This window comes from Carassius auratus, chromosome 43, assembly GCF_003368295.1.
Source record: "Carassius auratus strain Wakin chromosome 43, ASM336829v1, whole genome shotgun sequence".
In the NCBI taxonomy this organism is placed as follows: Eukaryota; Metazoa; Chordata; class Actinopteri; order Cypriniformes; family Cyprinidae; genus Carassius; species Carassius auratus.
The window spans coordinates 12,218,851-12,240,073 of NC_039285.1; the positions used below are offsets into that span (position 1 = coordinate 12,218,851).

The 21,223-nt window shown below is 34.6% G+C and overlaps 1 protein-coding gene across 1 annotated transcript in view; it reads left to right on the forward strand.

Moving 5' to 3' along the window:
• Positions 1-20,115, forward strand: part of LOC113061722 (segment polarity protein dishevelled homolog DVL-3-like) — a 40,627-nt gene extending 20,512 nt beyond the window's left edge. The window contains exons 3-15 of the mRNA XM_026231106.1: positions 974-1,098; positions 6,675-6,811; positions 6,890-7,025; positions 8,629-8,722; positions 8,808-8,877; positions 11,259-11,398; positions 11,485-11,561; positions 11,664-11,731; positions 14,774-14,923; positions 15,627-15,758; positions 16,857-17,024; positions 17,128-17,343; positions 18,364-20,115. Coding sequence (XP_026086891.1) covers positions 974-1,098; positions 6,675-6,811; positions 6,890-7,025; positions 8,629-8,722; positions 8,808-8,877; positions 11,259-11,398; positions 11,485-11,561; positions 11,664-11,731; positions 14,774-14,923; positions 15,627-15,758; positions 16,857-17,024; positions 17,128-17,343; positions 18,364-18,746 — 1,896 coding nt within the window. The 3' untranslated portion in view covers positions 18,747-20,115. The remainder of the gene's footprint in view (positions 1-973; positions 1,099-6,674; positions 6,812-6,889; positions 7,026-8,628; positions 8,723-8,807; positions 8,878-11,258; positions 11,399-11,484; positions 11,562-11,663; positions 11,732-14,773; positions 14,924-15,626; positions 15,759-16,856; positions 17,025-17,127; positions 17,344-18,363) is intronic.
• The last annotated feature ends 1,108 nt before the right edge of the window (positions 20,116-21,223 follow it).

Here is a 21,223-nt window from a genome sequence, read left to right on the forward strand (position 1 = left end):
AAATCAGCTCAATATTACTGCATGATCACGGCTATCAAAGTGAATGCGTCTATATGAATAGAGAGAGTGGTTTATTTACTTTATGGCACATTTGTGTTATTACCATCTGTATAAGTGGCCATCAGCACATCAGCACTTATTTGCATCGTAATTCATTGTAAATGCTGTATTTCTAGCAATCTCAGGATTTTCTGTAATTGGCAAACAAAGTTAAATCTTTTTTTATTTTTCTTATTTTTCTTACTCAAATTATTCTTGTTGTATTTTTCTAGTGCAAAAATAAATCACTTATGCGATGTCTATGTTTCTGTCTAGTGTTTTATAATTGAAAAAAACTATGCAGTGGTATGTTTATTGACTAAATAGTTTGTAGAAGCCTTCAATACTATTGTGAAATATGTTTTTGTATATTTGGGGGATAGGGGGTGTAGATATAGTCTCATAAAAATATTTGCAGGAGTCTCACTTTTCATGATATCTTAATCAGATTTGAAATAGAAACTCATGACACATGTGGCTTTCAACCCATTACTTTTCTAGATTGCTCCAGGTATCATTTAATGCATTTTTATATAAAAAAAATATATATATTGTGTGGTAAAAAAAAAAAATTCAAGGCACTTCAGTGTCTATAACTTTCAATATTTTTGAGCATTATCAAATCTGGTTGATAAAAAGTAAAGCCCAAAGGGTCTTCTTTCCAAAGACACCAAAATTATGTTTGTAACACACTGAAGTAGGAAATTGTTACAATTATAAGTTAGGTAGAGCACTTTCAGCTGTGAGTCCCATAATGGTGGGTGCTGGCTAACAGGTTAAAATCTTACAGATGCCACATTTTTGAACGGTTGTATTTACTGGCATATTAGCATGAGACATGAGGCATTGTCGATCATGTCACAGATGCTATAGATAGAGCTTCCTTTGCTGTAGATAAGCCAATTCCATTGTTTCTCTTTGTGTCTCTGTACAGCTGGTGTCTGCGGACGGCTCTCATGGCTCTGACGGTGGTTCAGTGTGTGCAGACTCTCAGGCCGATGTACCGCCCCCGCTGGAGAGGACAGGAGGCATCGGAGACTCCAGACCCCCTTCCTTCCAGTCAGTAACCCCACAGCTGTCCCACACTGTCTCTTACTGTGTGTGTGTGTGTGTGTGTGTGTGTGTGTGTGTGTGTGTGTGTGTGTGTGTGTGTGTGAAAGAGAGAGAGAGAGTGAATGTGTCTATTTAATTGTACACCAACAGACCAAAATAAAATTAAAGTCTTCATTTAGCCAAATACTGAAACTGGAAGTTATGTTTATGTAATAATTAATTAATTAAATCTATTGAATAAAATCAACACTCCAATAAAAACGCAAAATTTCACATAAAGCAGTTTTTATAGGAACTTTTTAATGATAAAGTTATGTTTCTACTCCAGATTGTTGTTGAAATATAAACATTTAATCAGTGGCTGTAATAACTTGTTTTCATGACAGATTAATTCAAACATGGATTAAATAATGAAGACATCACTAACAATTTAAGCTCCGGTCACACTTTATTTTAAGCTCCAACTTCCACTATTAATTATGACTTTTTTGCCTCAGTTAACTCATAATTTGCAGTTTATTAAAGGAGTCATAAGATTATCATATGATTACATTTTTCCTTTGTTACAAGCTCTTGGTTTATGAAGAAGATCTGGAAAGTTGCAAAGACTAAAGTCTCAAATCCAAAGAGATATTCTTTATCAAAGTTAAGACTCTGCCACGCCCCCTAAAACAACTCGTTTAAACACGCCCCCACATGTCTCTGTCACTATGTGGAAATATTAGCGTAATGCCGCCCAAATGTTTACACAAAGAAAGAAGGCATGGTTTTACTTGTCAGAAGGAGGGACTTTGTAGAAAACTACGTGTTTGAAAGAAGCGGGGATACATGACTACAATAATGTACAGTATTTAAAATAAAAAAGTGTTTTTTGAACATTAAACCACGTCAACATATTCTGTTACACCAAATAATCATCTTTAAAAAAGCATCATATGACCCCTTTTAAGAGTTTGTAGGTAGTTGTTAAATTTAGGTATGGGGTTGGATTAAGGGATCTAAAATGTGCTCATAAGGCATTAATACAGTATGTGCATTATAAGTACTAAAGCAGTTAATATGCTAGTAATATGCATGCTAGTTAAAAGTGAGAATTGGTTCTTAAAATAAAGTGTTACCAGTTTAGCTAACTGCCTAGTTTGTGGACATTACATTACATGGCATTGTTAACAAGCTGTTTGACGTCTTTCAGTGGAGGGATTACATTTTTATCACAAAAAATAAAACCAGTGCCATTCTTTATACTTACTGAAAATTGTGTTTAAAGTATTTCTACAAGTAATATAATTATGAAAAACAGTAAACAAGTTTCACCCAAATTTTATTTGTCTTTTAATTAATGACATTTAAACATTTTATTTTTTGGGTGAATAAAGGGGATTTGCTATTAAAATTAAAACAAGGAAGGAATTTTGTGTGAATTATTTCTTAAAAAAATAAAGTTGTATTAATTTTTTCAACAGTAGTAGCAGTATCACATACATTCTACTAAATAATAGTGATATTTCTAGCACAATGTCTTTGTGTAAAAATTAACTTTTATTTTGACGTGCTACTTTTATTTTGACACTGGTTTTACTCAAATGAAAGGGTAAAATGCTTGTGAAGTGACTCAGAACAGTTCTGGTGATGTAGTTTATGTATTAATGTCCTCATTGAGACGGCAGATGCTGAAATCACTGCAATCGTCACGCGCTTCAGTCTATGTAGTAAACAAACCATTCATTCATTCACACAGAGACGCGCGGGAAAAACAGGATTCATATTTCAACCAACTTAACGGCTTAACATTTACAGATACTGGTACATATGGAGATTTAATTTGATTAATTTCATGCTAACTTTGACAAATTCCGTGACTGTCCATATTAAAATGTAAGTTTCATTTTCATGACTGGATTTTGAGATTCTGTCCGTGTTTTCTGCTTCACGGAAATCACAGCGCTGTAATAAAAGCGCTGATGTGTCAAGAACCGGGTTGACCGGGTACTCGGTACCATCTGTACTTAAAGAAACCTGGTACTGTGACATTTTCATTTTTTTACGGAAGTAGCGGGTCTTTTGACAACACTACCACTGGTTGAGCCAGACGCTTCAGACGCACAGTTTTCTTGTCAGATACACACTCGGGAGGTGGTTAGAGGCCAGAAGCGCTCGCTTTTGACATGAACTCATTAACCTTCAGTTTCCTTTTACATGCACTAATCAGAGCCTTAACCTGAGAGCGCTAGCACGTCAATACCCTTAATGACATCTGTCAGATCACAGGAGTGTGTTAAGAGGAGCTGTGCGAGTCTCAGATCTGTGCGTGTTTAAATTCTCCAATAAGCCTGGAGACCCCATTACGTGTTAATCTAATCAACTCTACAGGCCCTCAAAGAAAGACGCTCATCCATTTAGATCGACGTTTTACCTACAAAGGCATCGATTGCGTTAAGTGCTCATTTTGATGGGAATGTGGAGTACGAAGAAAGACCTGATGGAGGTGAAGTGTTTTTAGGTCTGAACAGCTAATTAAAAAGCAGTATAGCCTTTATTACTGCAATTTAATTTAAATAAATAGTCAAAGTCCAAAGTAAATGAGCAGCCTTTTGTTTAGTCTTTGTTATAATAAATTTATTTACAGTCTTTTCACACTTGACTCATTCTTAGTTGCTTTTGCAGATCATATATATCATATACTATAGGAATATTAGGTACTTCTTTCATTTCAAATCAACCCTTGAGAAAAAGAAGTGTGCTTATTTGTATGCAATGTGCACTTTCAGTGTATTTAAAAATCTTAAAAGTGAATAAAAAATACTTGCGGATAATGTAATATTAATGAAATGGAAGGACACTTAAGTGCACTTAAAGAGAGTCATTTAAGTACACTTTTAAAATCTGCACTTTGTAATCAGATAAATTAAAGTTGACTTTAAATAACTGTTTTAATAAAATGCGATCTTGCTTTAATGGTGTACATTTATTGTGATGTGTCGATTAACATACTTAAGCACTTGATTTTAATTTTAACTGTATTGTGTAATTTAATACTACACTGTAAAAAATTTCTTGTTGTTTTTACAAAAACTTTTTGGCAGCTGTGGTTGCCAGAATAATTTTGTAAAAATACAGAAAACTGTAAACACATTTACATCAAAAACTGTTAATTTTACAATATAAAGCTGTAATTTACAAACAAGAAATTGTGAATATAAACCAGTAAATTCAACAACACACAAAATTAAATCTGTTTTGTACCTTGAAAATACTGACAACCACCATAATAATAAAGATGGTACTGTATAAGAGAAAGCCACATGAAGTATCAAAGCTCATCACAAGTAGCTTCACCACAAGCAGAAGTATATATTAACATATAGAAGGTGCACATTTATGGAAACACAAAACACCATCATGGTAACACACGTGATACTTAAATAATGCAAAAAACTTTCATTAAGCAACAGAAGATGTAACATAAAGCTCAAATGTACATAACTGATAACAAGAACTATTTAAAAACATGATTATTTAAACAAAATACTTTCAAACGTGGAGTGTCACGCAGGGAATTCTGGGAATATCAGTTTACAGTTTTAGACTGTAAATTATACATTGATTTGTTCTTTTTTTACTTCTAAAAGCTGTATAATTAACAGAATTTTACTGTAAATTTACATTAAATGCTTTGTTAGATCTTTTACAGTTTTTCCCTGTATATAGTACGGGAACTTACTGTTAACCTATTATCAGTTTTTTTCCGTAGCGTTTTTACAAAATTTTACAGTTAAAATTACACTTATTTTTTACAGTGTACATTTAAAGTTAACATATTTCAACTGTACTAAATGGCAGCTTAAATATATTAAAATACATGACATACAAGTTTCAATAGAAATAACATTAAAGTATATATTAAAGTATATTTTGGTTTACTACTCAGCAGTACACTTTAACCATATTTCAAAGAACTGAAATGTACTTACATCCTACTTAAGTGGGTCAAAAAAAGTTAATCTAATTGCATTTAATACATTTTATTTAAATTCAGTGAACATGCATTTAAGTGTCCAAAAACATAACATTCGGTTCACACTTAAGGAAAATTATTTTTAAAAGTATGCTAAAGTCTATTTTATTTCATAAGTAAAGAAGTACCATTTGATTTTAAAGATGCATTATGATTCACAGCTCTATTCTTCATTGATTTTTATAAAAACCCTTACGGAGAAAGTGAAAGGAAGAATACTTCTGAAACCAAGGCCGGTTGCTGTTGTGATCTATTGGGACATTAAAAGTTTTATGATTTCACAGTTTAAATATCACACTCAATGTTTGTCAAAATCATACCAATGTGATTTATTTTGACCAAATCGCACATCCCTCATATATGTTTTGATGTTTTTTTATTTTCTTGTCCGTATCAGTGTCAGGTTTCTGGTTTCCCCACAGGTCTGTTAGTGGCATTGTTGGTCAGTGGGTGTCTTTATCTGTGTGTAACCACATGTGTGTGCATACTTGTTTGTCGTGCTGGTGTTTCCTGTCTGTGTGTGTGTGTTTCCTGTTCTGTCTGTCAGGCAGCATGACTCCCCTCTGTGTGAGTGTGTTTGTGTGCAGGTTAATTATTCATGCACTGAACACACAGCTCCAAGCAGTCAGGTGAAATACAGCAGCAACCTGTGATCGCCCTCTGCTGCTGATCCACAGCTTTTCTGACTTGCAAACTCTTATTAGTCATAATTAGGTTTTCGTTGTGAATCTTTATGGTACTCTTTAGTTTATACACATTATTATAAACTATTGATGAAGAATAGCTTCAAATTTTTTTTTCTGTTTTTATTTTAATTTTAGTTAAAGTATTTTTTTTTTTTGGCTTTTTTTTGTCCATATAGTATTTATTAATTTTGATTTATTAGTTTTAGTTTATTTAATTGATTTATTTAAGTACAACAATTTTAGTAAAATTTATTTTAAGTTACAAAAATGAGAAATGTTAATGGCTAACTCATATCAAATATGTTAAATTTTTTTATTTTATTTAGTATTTTATTTAAAAAAATGTTTTTTTTAAGTATATTTTTAAATGTATTTCAAAATATAGCAAAAATATGGTGTGTGCATAAATATATATTTTTTACTAACAAATTCTGGGCCATTTTTTTGTTTTGTACAATAATAATAATAAAAAGTAAAATAATCATTCTTGCCGCTAAAATAAATATTTGGAAATATTGGTGTAGAAATGTTGAACTATGTATAAATTCAAGTATATATTCAAGAATTTCAAGTAAAAAAATTTGATGGTTTTAGTTTTATTTGACAATAATGATTTTGTTTAAATGCATGGAATAGGTTGAATGTTGAGTTGCCTGTGATTCCAACATGATTCCAACACTTTCATAGTCCAATGACTTACAAATGCTTTATGATTAGATTAGCAAATGAATCATTAATCAAGTAAAACCTGTTTAGAAGTGGAGTATAGTTCTCTTTAAATAAAAAGCTTCCTTGTGTGAATTGTGTGTGGCACTCAGCTATGTTTTAGTCACCATCTGAACACTCGTCCTTCATTATTCTGCCTTCCTCTTGTTGTCCAGTGCGAATGCCGCAGGAAGTCAGGATGACCTGGGCAATGATACCGAGCCTGAGGTGGGTCCATCGCCGAGAAAAGACCGAGACAAAGTCAGAGACAGAGACAGAGAGAGGCCTCGTAGGAAAGATACACACGACCATGGTGAGTTTACCCATAAGTCAGTCCTGGCTTATGATGAGGAGAAACACAGGCTTGTTTGATGAGTGTTGTGTGCTGCAGGAGGCCGGATGAACGGTCACTCGCGGCCGGAGCGCAGGCCGGACATCGCCGGCTTCGAGAGCTCGTCCACGCTAATGAGCAGTGAGCTGGACACCACCAGCTTCTTCGACTCCGAGGAGGAGGACTCCACTAGCAGGTGAGTCCTGCTCTCGCAGACAAAACAAGGATTTTTCTTACTCTTTAGAAATAGACATCTGATGTAGGGCTGCTTTTAACATCTCAATATCTTCATATCTGCTTCACTTTTAATTTTATTTGAGAAAAGCTACTGTCAAATACAACCTGAAACTCAAAAGATCTTCACGACAAACCACCAAAATAAATTTAAAAAATCTTAACTTGAAGAAATTATGACATAAATGTATTACAATGTATGAATATTAAACTCATATGTTTGTACTTCTCAAAGTAATAGTACAGTAATAATAGTAGTAATTATTTTTTAACCCAGATTTTTTTATGCACTGTATATAGTTCGGTTTGCAGCATGCTATTTGACAAATGCAATGTTTTGATTGTTTCGAAAATGTTAAATGTTTTATTTATTTTCAGATTATTTATATTTTCATTTAATTACATTTTAAAAATACCATATTTGATTAAACATTTGTAATAAAACATAAAACACAGAATGCATAAAAACATTTATGGAAAACAGGATTTTGGGGAAAAGTTTAATTTTGGGCCCTAAATTAAAAGTTAGATTACGCTGTGTAGAGTTTAATTGTGAACAAACACATTATGTTTACATTTATTATAAACTGCATAATGGTCAGTTTACAAATCTTTCAGACTGAAGAGGCAAAAAAATATTTTGCAAATAAATATAATCTACTTTACTATTAGCATATTGAGAATTTATTATTTAATTATTTATAATTAAGCAGGTTTCTCATTTTATTGATAATTTTGATTACAATAATACAGTCCATTTTCAGTGTATTACAGTAAAAAATACTGTTTTACAATGTTTTTTTGTTAAAAAAAAAAAAGCTCAATATTTGAACAATGATTTTCATGACAGTAATACAGCCAGTTTTTACCGCATTACAGTACAAAATAATATTCCTCAATTATTAGTATTTTTTAAAAATAAATTAATATTTCTTACTTCAAACAATGGCATTTGCAGTAATTTTTAACTGTGTTGTAATACAAAATACAGTTTTTTTTTCATTTGATTTGTTTTTTTAGTAATGTAAATTAACATTATTTTTAATTATTTTCATTACGGCAATACAGTCCATGCTTTATTTTATAACAATATTAAATACAGTTTCACAATGTTTTAAAGAAAATATTTCTCATTGTTTTTAACAACAGTAAAACAGTTGATTTTTATTATATTAGTAAAAAATAGTGATCAATGACAGAGAGCTATTCTGATATTTTTCACATGTAAAGAGGCCATTCTTAACAGAGGTCATCTGGATATGGACATTATAAGGGTATTTATACAAAAAGAGTCAGAGTTATGGTGGAGCTATACATCTTAAGTGTAGCTTTGGCTCCTCATGAAGACTCAGATCACATGCTCTGGAAAGCCAACACAAAGCATGGTTTTCAATGCTCTGATACACTACTACACTATTGCAGACGATTGGCTGGTAAGCATCACATGACTCTCCTGACCAATCAGAGCAGAGACGACTGTAATGTGCATTATATGTGCACAAAAGCCACTTCCAGGCTGAATATGATGTTTTGAAGATTGTTTTTCGTCTGTGATGCTGCTACAGGTTCAGCAGCTCCACGGAGCAGAGCACATCGTCACGTCTCATGAGACGCCATCGCCGCCGCAGACGCAAACCCAAAGCACCCAGGATGGAGCGGGTGAGAGTCCAGATAAACCTCATGGCTATCAGTGTTTATATCAGTGTGTCCTCATCTCTGGCTCTCTTTCTCTCGATCTCTCCAGTCCTCATCGTTCAGCAGCATCACTGACTCCACCATGTCTCTGAACATCATCACTGTCACATTAAACATGGGTGAGTATGTGCACATGTATATCTGTGTGTCTGCCGTCCAACATACACCACAACATGAAGGACATTCACTAACGGCGTTCATTTCTGAGTGGAACAGAACTGTAAACCGGGGCTTCGGTTTTCCATCTCAATTTATTTAGGTTGTGAAAAGTTATATTATTTAAAGTATTGTAAGTATCACACTTTGATGTGTAACTCGTTCTGAACCATCTGTGCTATAGACAGTAGTGGAAAAGATCTTAAATACACTACTGGTTAAACATTTAGAATAATTTTTTATGTTATTGAAAGAAGACTCTTATGTTCACCAAGGCTGCATTTGTTTGGTCAAAAATACAGTTAAAACAGTAATCTTTTTACAATTTAAATGAACAGTTTTCCATCTGAATATATAGTCAAATGTATTTTTTTTCTGTGATGCAATGCTGAATTTTCAGCATAATTCCTCCAGTCTTCAGTGTCACAAGATCTTTCAGAAATCATTCTAATGTGCTGATTTGCAAAACAATAAATTTTGATAATTTTGGGTGTTTTTATTAATATTGATTTATTAATATTGGTTCTTATGATTGTTGAAAAACTGTTTTACAGCTTAATATTTTTGCGGAAACTGTGATAATCTTTGATAAATCGAAGTTCAAAAGAACAATATTTTTTTGAAATGTACTTTTTTGTAGCGTTATAAATTACTGTACTGTCACCTTTGATTAGTTTAACAACAATAATAATAAACTTTATTTTATATAGCGCCTTTAAAAGTAGCATCTCAAAGCACTTTAAATAAAAATATGAAATTAAAAGATACACATAACTTTTTTTGCAGGCAGTAAAAAAATGAATAAAAAAAATTATAAATAAAAAATAAAAAGCCAATATAATAACAAATAAAATAATCACATGAATCACATAAAAGCTACCCTAAAAAAGTATGTTTTAAGGGAAGATTTAAAAACACTGCATTCTGCAAAATTCTGCATTCCTAATCCTAAACCAAAGAAGAAAAGCCCGATCACCCATAGTTTTTAACCGTGTTGTTTAGACAGTTAAAAGACCAGCTTCAGAAGAGCGTAGAGCACGCGTAGGAGTGTAGGGGGTTAAAAGCTCACACAAATATTGAGGGGCCAAATTATTCAAGGCCTTATAAGTGAGCATGATAATTTTAAAATCAATACAAAAAATAACCGGAAACCAGTGCATTTTTTCCAGGATAGGTGTGATGTGCTCCCTTGCTCTGGTCCTAGATAGAATTCTAGCAGCTGAATTTTATACAAACTGATATTTTCTTTGCCAGCCAGCAAAGCATTACAATAATCAATACGTGAGAAAACAAAAGTGTTGATTAACTTTTCAGCCACAGAGAAAGTCAGCATGGGACATTATTTGGCAATGTTTCTGAGATGAAAAAATTATGCTTTGAATGTTAAATTGGCGTCAAATATCACCCCCAGATTTTTTAGTTTACTTTGGAATTGTAAAGCAGAGCCAACCACACTTGAGGTTATGAACTCTGCTTCACGCAACTGATGAGGTGAACCAATAAGCATCACTTCAGTCTTGTTAGTGTTTAGACAGAGAAAATTTTCGACATCCATTTTTTTATCTCAGTAAAACATTAAGAAAGAAGAGACACAGGCTGAATGTATATAGATCTGAGTGTCATTGGCATAAAAGTGAAAGTTAAGACCAAGAGTTCTTAAAAGTTGGCCAAATGGAAAAATGTAAATACAAAAGAGTAAAGGGTCCAAAACCGATCCCTGGGGAACACCAGAGTGCACCACACTGACCACAGACTTGAAATCACCCATCAGAACAAACTGCTTGTGATCAGAGAGGTAAAAAAAAAAGAGTCCAAAAAAAGAAAAAGTAGGGTGGGACATTGTTTTACACATCAGTTGTTGATTGGATGTTGAGAAATGGGTGTGGCCCTAAAAAAAGAAGGCAGATGAATGTGAACATGCAGTGGTGGAGTTTAAGAGGACTAAATAATTGAAGAAGACCTTCTTTCCTCACCAGAGAGCAGTCTTACATTTTTCGCTGGAAAATCCAGTTTAGACATTTTGATTAAACATTATAAGGTCAGAACATAAAAAGTGCAACATTTGAACAGATGAATTGTTCACAATAAGATCTATAACATGCATTTAGAAACTAGATTGAATTTTCGGTCCTGTGTTTCTTTCAGTTTATTATTTAATGTCTTGTGCAGATTGCGTTTTGTTAATATTCCTTCATATCTATACCCCTGGAAAATGATTTGTTATATTTGTTATATTTTAACAAATGATTATGAGATAGATAAAAATGTTGCACTGTATCAATACTGAATCTATAGTCTGCCGTTCATCTCTCCATTTTTCTTTTCTCTCTCCCCCTTACTATAGAGAAGTATAATTTTCTGGGCATCAGTATAGTCGGGCAGAGTAATGAGAGGGGTGATGGAGGAATCTACATCGGCTCCATCATGAAGGGCGGCGCGGTGGCTGCTGACGGACGCATTGAGCCTGGGGACATGCTTCTGCAGGTCTGATTCGGCTGCTTGATTTGTACTGTAAGACATTCTTGCTCACGGTTGTTGTGATCTATAAGAGTTGCTTTCTTTTGTTGCAGGTGAATGATATCAACTTTGAGAACATGAGTAATGATGATGCAGTGAAGGTGCTGCGAGAGATTGTCCATAAACCTGGGTAAGAGGTGGACACTGTGATGTCTGCTGCTCTTATTATGGATTAAATTAGATTAAGCACCGACCGACATTTCTACTAATTGTGTACGTTCACATTTTTCAGACCCATCACACTGACTGTGGCCAAATGTTGGGATCCAAACCCCCGGAGCTGTTTCACTCTCCCACGAAGTAAGAGTGCTTTTAAAATAGAAAATGTACTCACCCTGAGGACATCCAAGATGGAGATGAGTTTGTTCCTTCATTGGAACAGATTTGGAGAAATGTAGCATTGCATCACTTGCCCACCAATGGATGCTCTGCAGTGAATGGGTGCCGTCAGAATGAGAGTCCGAACAGCTGATAAAAGCATCACAATAATCCAGAAGTAATACACACCACTCCAGTCCATCAGTTAATGTCTTGTGAAGACAAAAGTTGGTTGTTTGTACACTGTAAACCCCGACAAGTTAACTTAACTCAAATCGTTTGAGTAAACAGATTGCCTTGATTTAAACCCTGTAAGTTTTAAAACTTTACATTCAAGTAATTAAGTGATTAACTAAGTGCTGATTGAGAATTAGTGATGAACAGCTGCTGTTAACAAACAGAATCACTGAAGAAAAGAGAAACACAAGAACTACTACAACTGACTTCAAACACAGACTTAGATGAAATCAACTGAAATAAAATACATGAAATCTCTCAAGATCTGATGAAACAACCCACAAACAGCATCAGCAGCTCCACTTATTAATAACCAGACTGACTTTATTTCTGTCAGACGTCTACAGAAGATCTTATTGAGCATGAACTAAGGTTTAGATGTTGATTTATTGTTTCATTTGAAGTAACCATGTTAGAGATCACTGTTTGCTTTAGTTGGGCTCTTGACCCTTTTCATCTGTCTTAGTGTTTTCTCTGGCTGTTATAACCTTGTGTTTCTAAAACACATTTGTTATAACTCAAAAGCCCAGAAGAAATGCCATCAGATCTTAACCTGTACCTAGGTGTAGGTTGTTATACTCTATATTGGTGATAATCATCAATTATTGATTCATAAGAAGTCTAATCTCTGATGAAAAAGGTGTTATGTAATTTGATTGATTACAGTAAAAGTGATCCTAAGACCCAGTGGTTCTGTAATAATCAGTTAATACAAAGACTTTCCAAAGAGTGTGGACTTCTATGGTGTCAATTAGTCACACACAGACATCAATAATCAGAATATGAACCTCAACAATGGTGACCATAAAAAAAAAAATCCTGCAGAGCATGCTGGGCGCCATGGATGAGTTTTGTTCTACAATAGTACCCAGCATGCATTGCAGCATGTTTTTTTGTCACCATTGTAGAGGTTCATATTCTGATTATTGATGTCTGTGTTTGACCAGTTACTGGCATAGAAGACAAAAGAATGTGTACAAAATGTTTATGAAGTCATTTTAATATTAATTGAATATTACAGAATCACTGGCTCTTAGTGTCATTTTTACTAGGTCCACTTCTACTAATTACACATCAGAGATTAGACTCCTCATTGATCAATAACTGTGAATAATAATGAATAATTACCATCACCTTTATAAAGTATAACAACCTACACCTAGATACAGGTTAACACCTGATGGCATTTCTTCTGGGCTTTTGAGTTACAACAAATATGTTTTAGAAACACACAGTTATAACAGCCAGAGAAAAGACTAAGACAGAAGTCAAGGGTCAAGAGCCCAACTAAAGCAAACACTGATCTCTAACATGGTTACTTCAAATGAAACAATAAATCAACATCTAAACCTTAGTTCATTCTCAATAAGATCTTCTGTAGACGTCTGACAGAAATAAAGTCAGTCTGGTTATTAATAAGTGGAGCTGCTGATGCTGTTTGTGGGTTGTTTCATCAGATCTTGAGAGATTTCATGTATTTTATTTCAGTTGATTTCATCTAAGTCTGTGTTTGAAGTCAGTTGTAGTAGTTCTTGTGTTTCTCTTTTCTTCAGTGATTCTGTTTGTTAACAGCAGTTGTTCATCACTAATTCTCAATCAGCACTTAGTTAATCACTTAATTACTTAATTGCAATATATATCTTTCAGTGAACTCAACTGAATTAAGTAAAGAGTACTCATAACTGTTAGTTTTTTCAACTTAAATGGTTTAAGGCAATCAGTTTCCTCAAACGGTTTGAGTTAAGTTAACTTGTCAGGTTTGAGTGAGGCTGTGTCTGAAGTCAGCTGTTGTTCCTTTCTCTCTTTTCTTCAGTAATTATGTTTGTTAACAGCAGGTGTTCATCACTAAAGCTCAGTTAATCACTTAATCACTTAATTGCAATGTATATCTTCTTTCAGTGAACTCAACTGAATTAAGTTCGGAGTACTCATAACTGTTAGTTTTTTCAACTTAAATGGTTTAAGGCAATCGGTTTCCTCAAACGGTTTGAGTTAACATTACTTAAGGATATCTGTTTACTCAAACCGTTTGAGTAAAGTTTACTTGTCGGGTATTACAGTCAAGGCAATCAGTTTACTCAAACGATTTGAGTTGAGTTAACTTGTCGGGTTTTACAGTGTATGAAACATATCCGTATTTAATACAGTTTTAACTTCAGACCATCGCTCTTCACTCCATAATATTGCTTTCTCCAGTGAAAAAGTCGTCTCGTTGAATCAGGAGAGAAATATGCACCGATCAAGCACCGAAAACAGTCCAACAATGTTCTGAAGAAATATGTTGGTGGATTTTGATGTGAGAGGACAACTGGAGATGGACGTTTTCCCTGGAGGAGGCGTTATGGATTATGGATTATTTTGCCCAGCAGTGATGGTTTAAAGTTAAAATGCCTTAATGATTGTATTGTTTCTTACAAACACACAGCTTTTCACTTCACAAGACATTAACTGATGGACTGGAGTGGTGTGGATTATTGTGATGTTTTTATCAGCTGTTTGGACTCTCATTCTGACGGCACCCATTCACTGCAGAGCATCCACTAATGAGCAAGTGATTGAATGCTACGTTTCTCAGACGAAGAAACAAACTCATCTATATTTTGGATGGCCTGAGGATGAGTACATTTTAATTTCTGGGTAAACTATTCTTTCAAAGAACTATTCTTTTAAACATGAAGTGGCGTTCGCAACCATTTCACTTTCACAGGTAAAATGAAATCATTTTCTTTGAATGTTTTTGTCCTCTTTGGTATCATCTGAAGTGACCAGGCATCTGTGTTTGTTCAGGTGAGCCGATCCGTCCCATAGACCCTGCTGCCTGGGTGTCTCACACTGCCGCTATGACGGGGGCGTACCCAGTGTACGGTATGAGCCCTTCCATGAGCACAATCACCTCCACCAGCTCCTCCATCACAAGCTCCATTCCAGAGACTGAGCGTAAGTGTTTATCCATCCACCCTTCCCATAATCCACCTCTGCTGTCCCCGCTGTCTGTCACCAGAGGATGACTTAATCTGCCAACCACTGCTTACTGTGTTGTGATCGTAGCCCTTTAAAACTGAGTGTGTCAAATCAAAGATTTGTGATTAGTCTTGAACAATTAAAAATGAGGCAGTACAGGACTTGTCAATAAGACAAGAGTACATGCAAATAAAAAAACTAGTATGAACTGAATGTAATGTTTACACATAATTGCATGTTATTTACAATTAAATAAATCTGTATTATAGTTTAAATTTGATTAATAATAAACACCACAGTTAAAATTATAATCAAGTACTTTACATGTGCTTTAGTATGTTAACACATCAAAGTAAGTGTACGTCTTTAAAGCATGACAAAAAAATCATTATAACATAATGATATAAAATGTACTTTAAAGAAAACTTTTGAAATTATTAGAAAGAGCACTGTGTGTAAGAAAGAGTCATGAAAGTGTATTTTTAAGATTTGAAGTACACTATAAGTGCACATTAAATACAATAAAGCACACCCCTTTTTCACAGAGAAAGTTAGATGGATTTGTAATGTTTGAGAATCAGATCAGATCAGTTGATAACGGCTAGAACATCTCGATGTTCGTCTTTGTAATTCACGCTCACATCTGTGGACTGCTGTCTCACTGAGCTTCACTCTGCAGGGTTCGAGGATTTCCATCTGTCCATCCACAGTGACATGGCAGCAGTAGCCAAAGCAATGGCATCTTCAGAGTCAGGCCTGGAGGTGCGGGACAGAATGTGGCTGAAGATCACCATCCCCAACGCCTTCATAGGTAAACCTGCAGCCTCACTCTTAAAAATGAACCTGAGCCACCGAAAGGGATAAACAGGTTCATCACAATCAATTCCTTGTTTATCTGTTATGTCGGTTATTATCTGATGTTTTTCACCATTTTCAGTATCTATCCAGTTAAGCCAGTGTGACGAAGAACTGTGCTTAATTGTATTGAATGTGCACTAGTAGTGTGTTTCAAATCTTAAAACTGTAATAGATAATAATTAAATAAAATGCCACTTAAGTGTAACAGATATTTAACTTAAATAAAAAATAATTAATTGGTCTTTGTAATCATGTCAAATTATTATATTTTATTTTAAAGTAATACTTATGTAACCTAACTTTATATTAGGCGTCTTAAACTACTATGTTAATATAAAGTGAGTTCCAGTATGTTTAATAATCTTTTGCTTTAAAGAAGTACACTTATTTTGATGTGTTGACTGACTCATATACTAAAGCAAGTGTACTTGATCATAATTTTACCGTATAGTGTAATATTTGATATTAAAGTTAGTTACTATATTTTAAATGTACTTAACTCCATCATTACAATCATTACAAATGTATAATTACACATATATATTATATATATATATATATATATATATATATATATATATATATATATATATATATATATATTTGTATGTATTTGTATGTATGTATATAAATACTTTATTAGAGGTTTCAATAAAAATTGAGAACTATATTTTAGTTTATCATAAACGCTGTCAGTACATTTCAAAGACAGTATAATTATGACATTATATATAAAAATGTATTTTAGTCGATTAAAAGGACTCTTTAAGTTCAGATATCAGCATTTAATATAAATAAATAAAACTATTTAATACACTACAGTAAATAGCATGTGAATAAGTGTATTGTACTCAATTCCCACCTAAATATATTCCTATAAAGTAACATTTAAAAGTATGCTAAAGTTTACTTTCCACAAGGGTGAATTAACAACCACTGCTGTATTTGATTTGATTGTTAACAGTCATGTTTTTTTTAAAAATAATAATTCATTTCCGTTAGATTGAAGTTGGATGTGGACATTGCGCTAGTGTCTTTGTTTTCCTCTCAGGTTCAGACGTGGTGGACTGGCTCTTTCATCACGTCGAGGGCTTTCCTGACAGACGGGAGGCACGCAAATACGCTAGCAACCTGCTCAAAGCTGGCTACATCCGGCACACTGTCAACAAGATCACCTTCTCTGAACAGTGCTATTACATCTTTGGTGACCTGTGCGGCAGTGAGTTCCTCCACTTCTCCCCACTCTTTCACACTGAAGCATCTTTTATTTGTTCATTTGGAGTGAACTCTCTTCCCTCCTGTTTGTTCCTCTTCTGTCTCAGATATGGCCAGTCTCTCCTTGCATGATCATGATGGTTCTAGTGGGGCGTCTGACCAGGACACTCTGGCTCCGCTGCCTCACCCTGGTGTAGCCCCCTGGCCGCTCACGTTCCCCTATCAGTACCCGATCCCTCACCCGTACAACCCCCACCCTGTGCACGATCCCAGCTACAGCTTCACTGCGGGGGGCGGCAGCGCGGGCAGCCCGCACAGCGAAGGTGAGACTGCCTTCCATCAGGGGCTTGGGGCAAAAATGGCATCAAAATAAACAATAATATCCCCAATAGCCCCTGCACAATTACAGTAAAACAAATGTGATTATTTCGCAAAAAATTGTATGGCATTACATTTAGTTCTGCTCAGCTTCAGCATATTAGAATGATTTCTGAAGAGTCATGTGACACTGAAGACTGTGGCCAAATGACAGAAAAAACGGAGCGCCCACATACTGTCGCTCCGCTAAATTAATAACTTGTAAATGTTGATGAAAACGTTATTTGATTAATAATATAATAACGGACAAAACACAGATGTCCAACATTCACTGATTAAAAACCTTGTAACTCCACTTAAGCTCGATTTTGGTCAAATCTTTATAACATAATGGAATATGCAAGGATCGGACAATATTGTGCCGAGATACAACTATATGAAAATCTGGAATCCGACAGTGCAGAAAAATCTAAATATTGAGAAAATCACCTTTCTAGTAATATCACCAATGCATATTACTAATAAAAAAATAAAGTTTTGATATATTTACGGTAGGAAATTTACAAAATATCTTCATGGAACATGATCTTAATATCCTAATGATTTTTGTCATAAAAGAAAAATCGATAATTTCGACCCATACAGTGTTTTTTTTTTTTGGCTATTGCTAAAAATAGACTCCAGCGACTTAAGACTGGTCACATATATAAAGCCATGATATCATCTTTGACAACACAGTGTTTAATTATTAAAAAAATATACAGTGTTTTTATTTTCTCATTTCCTGAAAAGTAGTGTTTTTGAACAAACAAGGTTTCCACCCAACACTGACAAGCTGTAAGTTCTATTAAGTTTTTAACAAGCAGTATACACAATAGACTTAACTATTAGTTTTGACTTGTAGCTGATATAGTCTTTTTAAGGACAAGAACACTTTTCATATAAGGTGAATACCTGGAAAAGTTATCAAAGAGTTAGACTTGAACAGGAAGTCTCACTTTTGCTTTCTTTCATTTCGCTCGCAGGCAGTCGGAGCAGTGGCTCGAATCGAAGCGGCAGCAAAACCGATGCAAACGCCGCGGCTGGAACCCAAGAGTCTGGAGGCCGATCGGGCAGCGGCAGCGAGTCGGAGAAAAGAGAGAAGGCTCCCAGCGAGCGCTCCCCAGCGCCCCCTAGTGAACACAGTGTGTGTAGCTCACACACCATCCACAGCGTCCAGAGCCTGGTGTGTGCAGCACCCGGCCTCCCTCCACAGACACACACACAGACACAGACACCCTCCACAGCAGCGCCGGGCTCTCCTCCAGACCGAGACCTGGCCTCGGTGCCGCCCGAACTCACAGCCTCGCGCCAATCTTTCCGCATGGCTATGGGGAACCCCAGTGAGTTCTTCGTCAACGTCATGTGATGAGCTTCATGTGACCCCGAGGGTCGACCCACGTGCTGAAGGCACTGTGAAATCAAGAAAGAAAGATGGGGAGGAAGATGAGAAATAGATAGATTGACATTTTAGTGGCTGAGTGTCCCTCCTGTGTCCTGTGGCTTGCACTTTCTTCAGTGAAGAAGACAGATCACGTATCCCATCATGCCTTCAGAGACCCGAGGTCTCTGATTTAAGGAGACTCTGTACGATGCAGTGATGAAGGTGAACGCTTGCTGGTTTTGTGCACTCTTTTATGTACTTTACCTGCATTTTTTTATATTTTGACCTTAAGATCTGTTCTTAAATCAAAGATGAACTAAATTAAGCGGAAGCATGACATGAGGAGAAAGTCAGGATATCTTTTACTTCTAAATCACATTTTGCTTTTTAAGAATGAACAAATCATTTTTAAAAAAAAGTCAAACGCTATCAAAAGAGAGAATCTTTGGCAATTATTTTATATTTATGACTCTCATTTTCTGCTAAGAATTGTGGAGAGTGAGAGAGAAAAAGAGAGAGTTTTTATGTTTACAGACAGGTCTGCCTCACTCTTTGGGTTAAAATCAATTCCTTAAACATAATGCATGATGTTTTTCATCTGTTTTGTTGTTTTAATAACCTGAACTGATAAATCGTGCACATTTAGACCAGGGACATTTATAAAGGAAATCAATCAAGTCAAATTTAGAGCTTAATTGGGAGAAATTCATTCCAGTACTGTTATTATTTTATAACAGTGCACCTGTATTACATGTTCTGAACCTGCAACAGTGATGAAGTTTGAAATAGATCTTTAATGTTTCAATGTTATCATCAGTCCTATGATGCACTATTATTATTATTATTATTATTATTATATGATGGAGACTCTCTCACTCTTCCTCAAACAACACAGTACTTATATCTTAATGTCTGTCATCATTAACTATCAGCACTGTGCTTCATTGTTTCTCTGTAAACCTTACTTTTTTTCTTCACCAGGTGCATTTATGACATTTTTTATTATTGGAAACAGATAGTATTGAATAGTTCAATTCAATACTCGCTGTACACTGTTTTATGACAACAAAAAACAAATTGTTTTATTTATAATATAGTTTATTGCCTAAACACTGAGTGTGAATCTTTTCTTTTTTTTGTGCGTGTGTGAAAAGAAAATCACTTTTATTCTTCTGCATCATGAAGACATAACAAAACATAATGAAGTCCTCCTAATTCCCTCAAACCTTACGACTGAAGAATACGTTTTCAGCAAACAGCCCCTTTTACATTTTAGCACAATAAAAAAATATAAAAATCAATAATAAAATGATGTGTTTGTTTGAGCTATATGTGTGTGATGGTGTGTGACACTTTACGATGACAAGAACATTTCATGCATGTTTACAACTAATACAATTAAGTTGTATGCATATTTTAAAAATATAAGTTATTATGGAAATAAATAATATACTTTAAAATAATAAACATGCAAACTGAATGTAAAGTTTTTGGACACTTAATTGCATGTTATCTACAATTACATGATAATATATTGTAGTATGAAAGTATATTCATGCAATTAGTTGAATTGTACAGTGCTAATCTGAAGCACTTAAGTACATCTTTATGTTTAAAATGTATTTCTACATTGGAATTGGGTGTATTTAAAATATAATTAATTTAAAGTAAAAAATGTAATATTGGGTAACAAACTACAGTTAAAATTATAGTCAACTACTACATGTTTTTTAATATCAAGTATAGGCCCACTTCATAAATAAAAGATTATTAAAACCGTGATTTAAAATGTGAAGCTTTTAATTTGACATTATTAAAATGCACTTTTTTAGAAGCTACTTTAAGGGTAAGTTCATTGAAAATGAAAATTATGTCATTAATAACTCACTCTCATGTCGTTCCAAACCCGTATATCTTCCGAACACAGTTTAAGATATTTTAGATTTAGTCCGAGAGCTCTCAGTCCCTCCATTGAAGCTGTGTGTACGGTATACTGTCCATGTCCAGAAAGGTAAGAAAAACATCATCAAAGTAGTCCATGTGACATCAGAGGGTCAGTTAGAATATTTTGAAGCATTGAAAATACATTTTGGTACAAAAATAGCAAAAACAACGACTTTATTCAGCATTGTCTTCTCTTCCGTGTCTCTTGTGAGAGAGAGTTCAAATCAGAGCAGTCTGGATATCCGGTTCATGAACGAATCATTGGATGTAACCGGATCTTCTTGAACCAGTTCACCAAATCGAACTGAATCGTTTGGAACGGTTCTCGTCTCCAATAAGCATTCATCCACAAATGACTTAAGCTGTTAACTTTTTTAATGTGGCTGACACTCCCTCTGAGTTCAAACAAACCAATATCCCGGAGTAATGAATGCACTCAAACAGTACGCTGACTGAACTGCTGTGAAGAGAGAACTGAAGATGAACACAGAAATAATTTTGATTTTTCGGTGAACTAA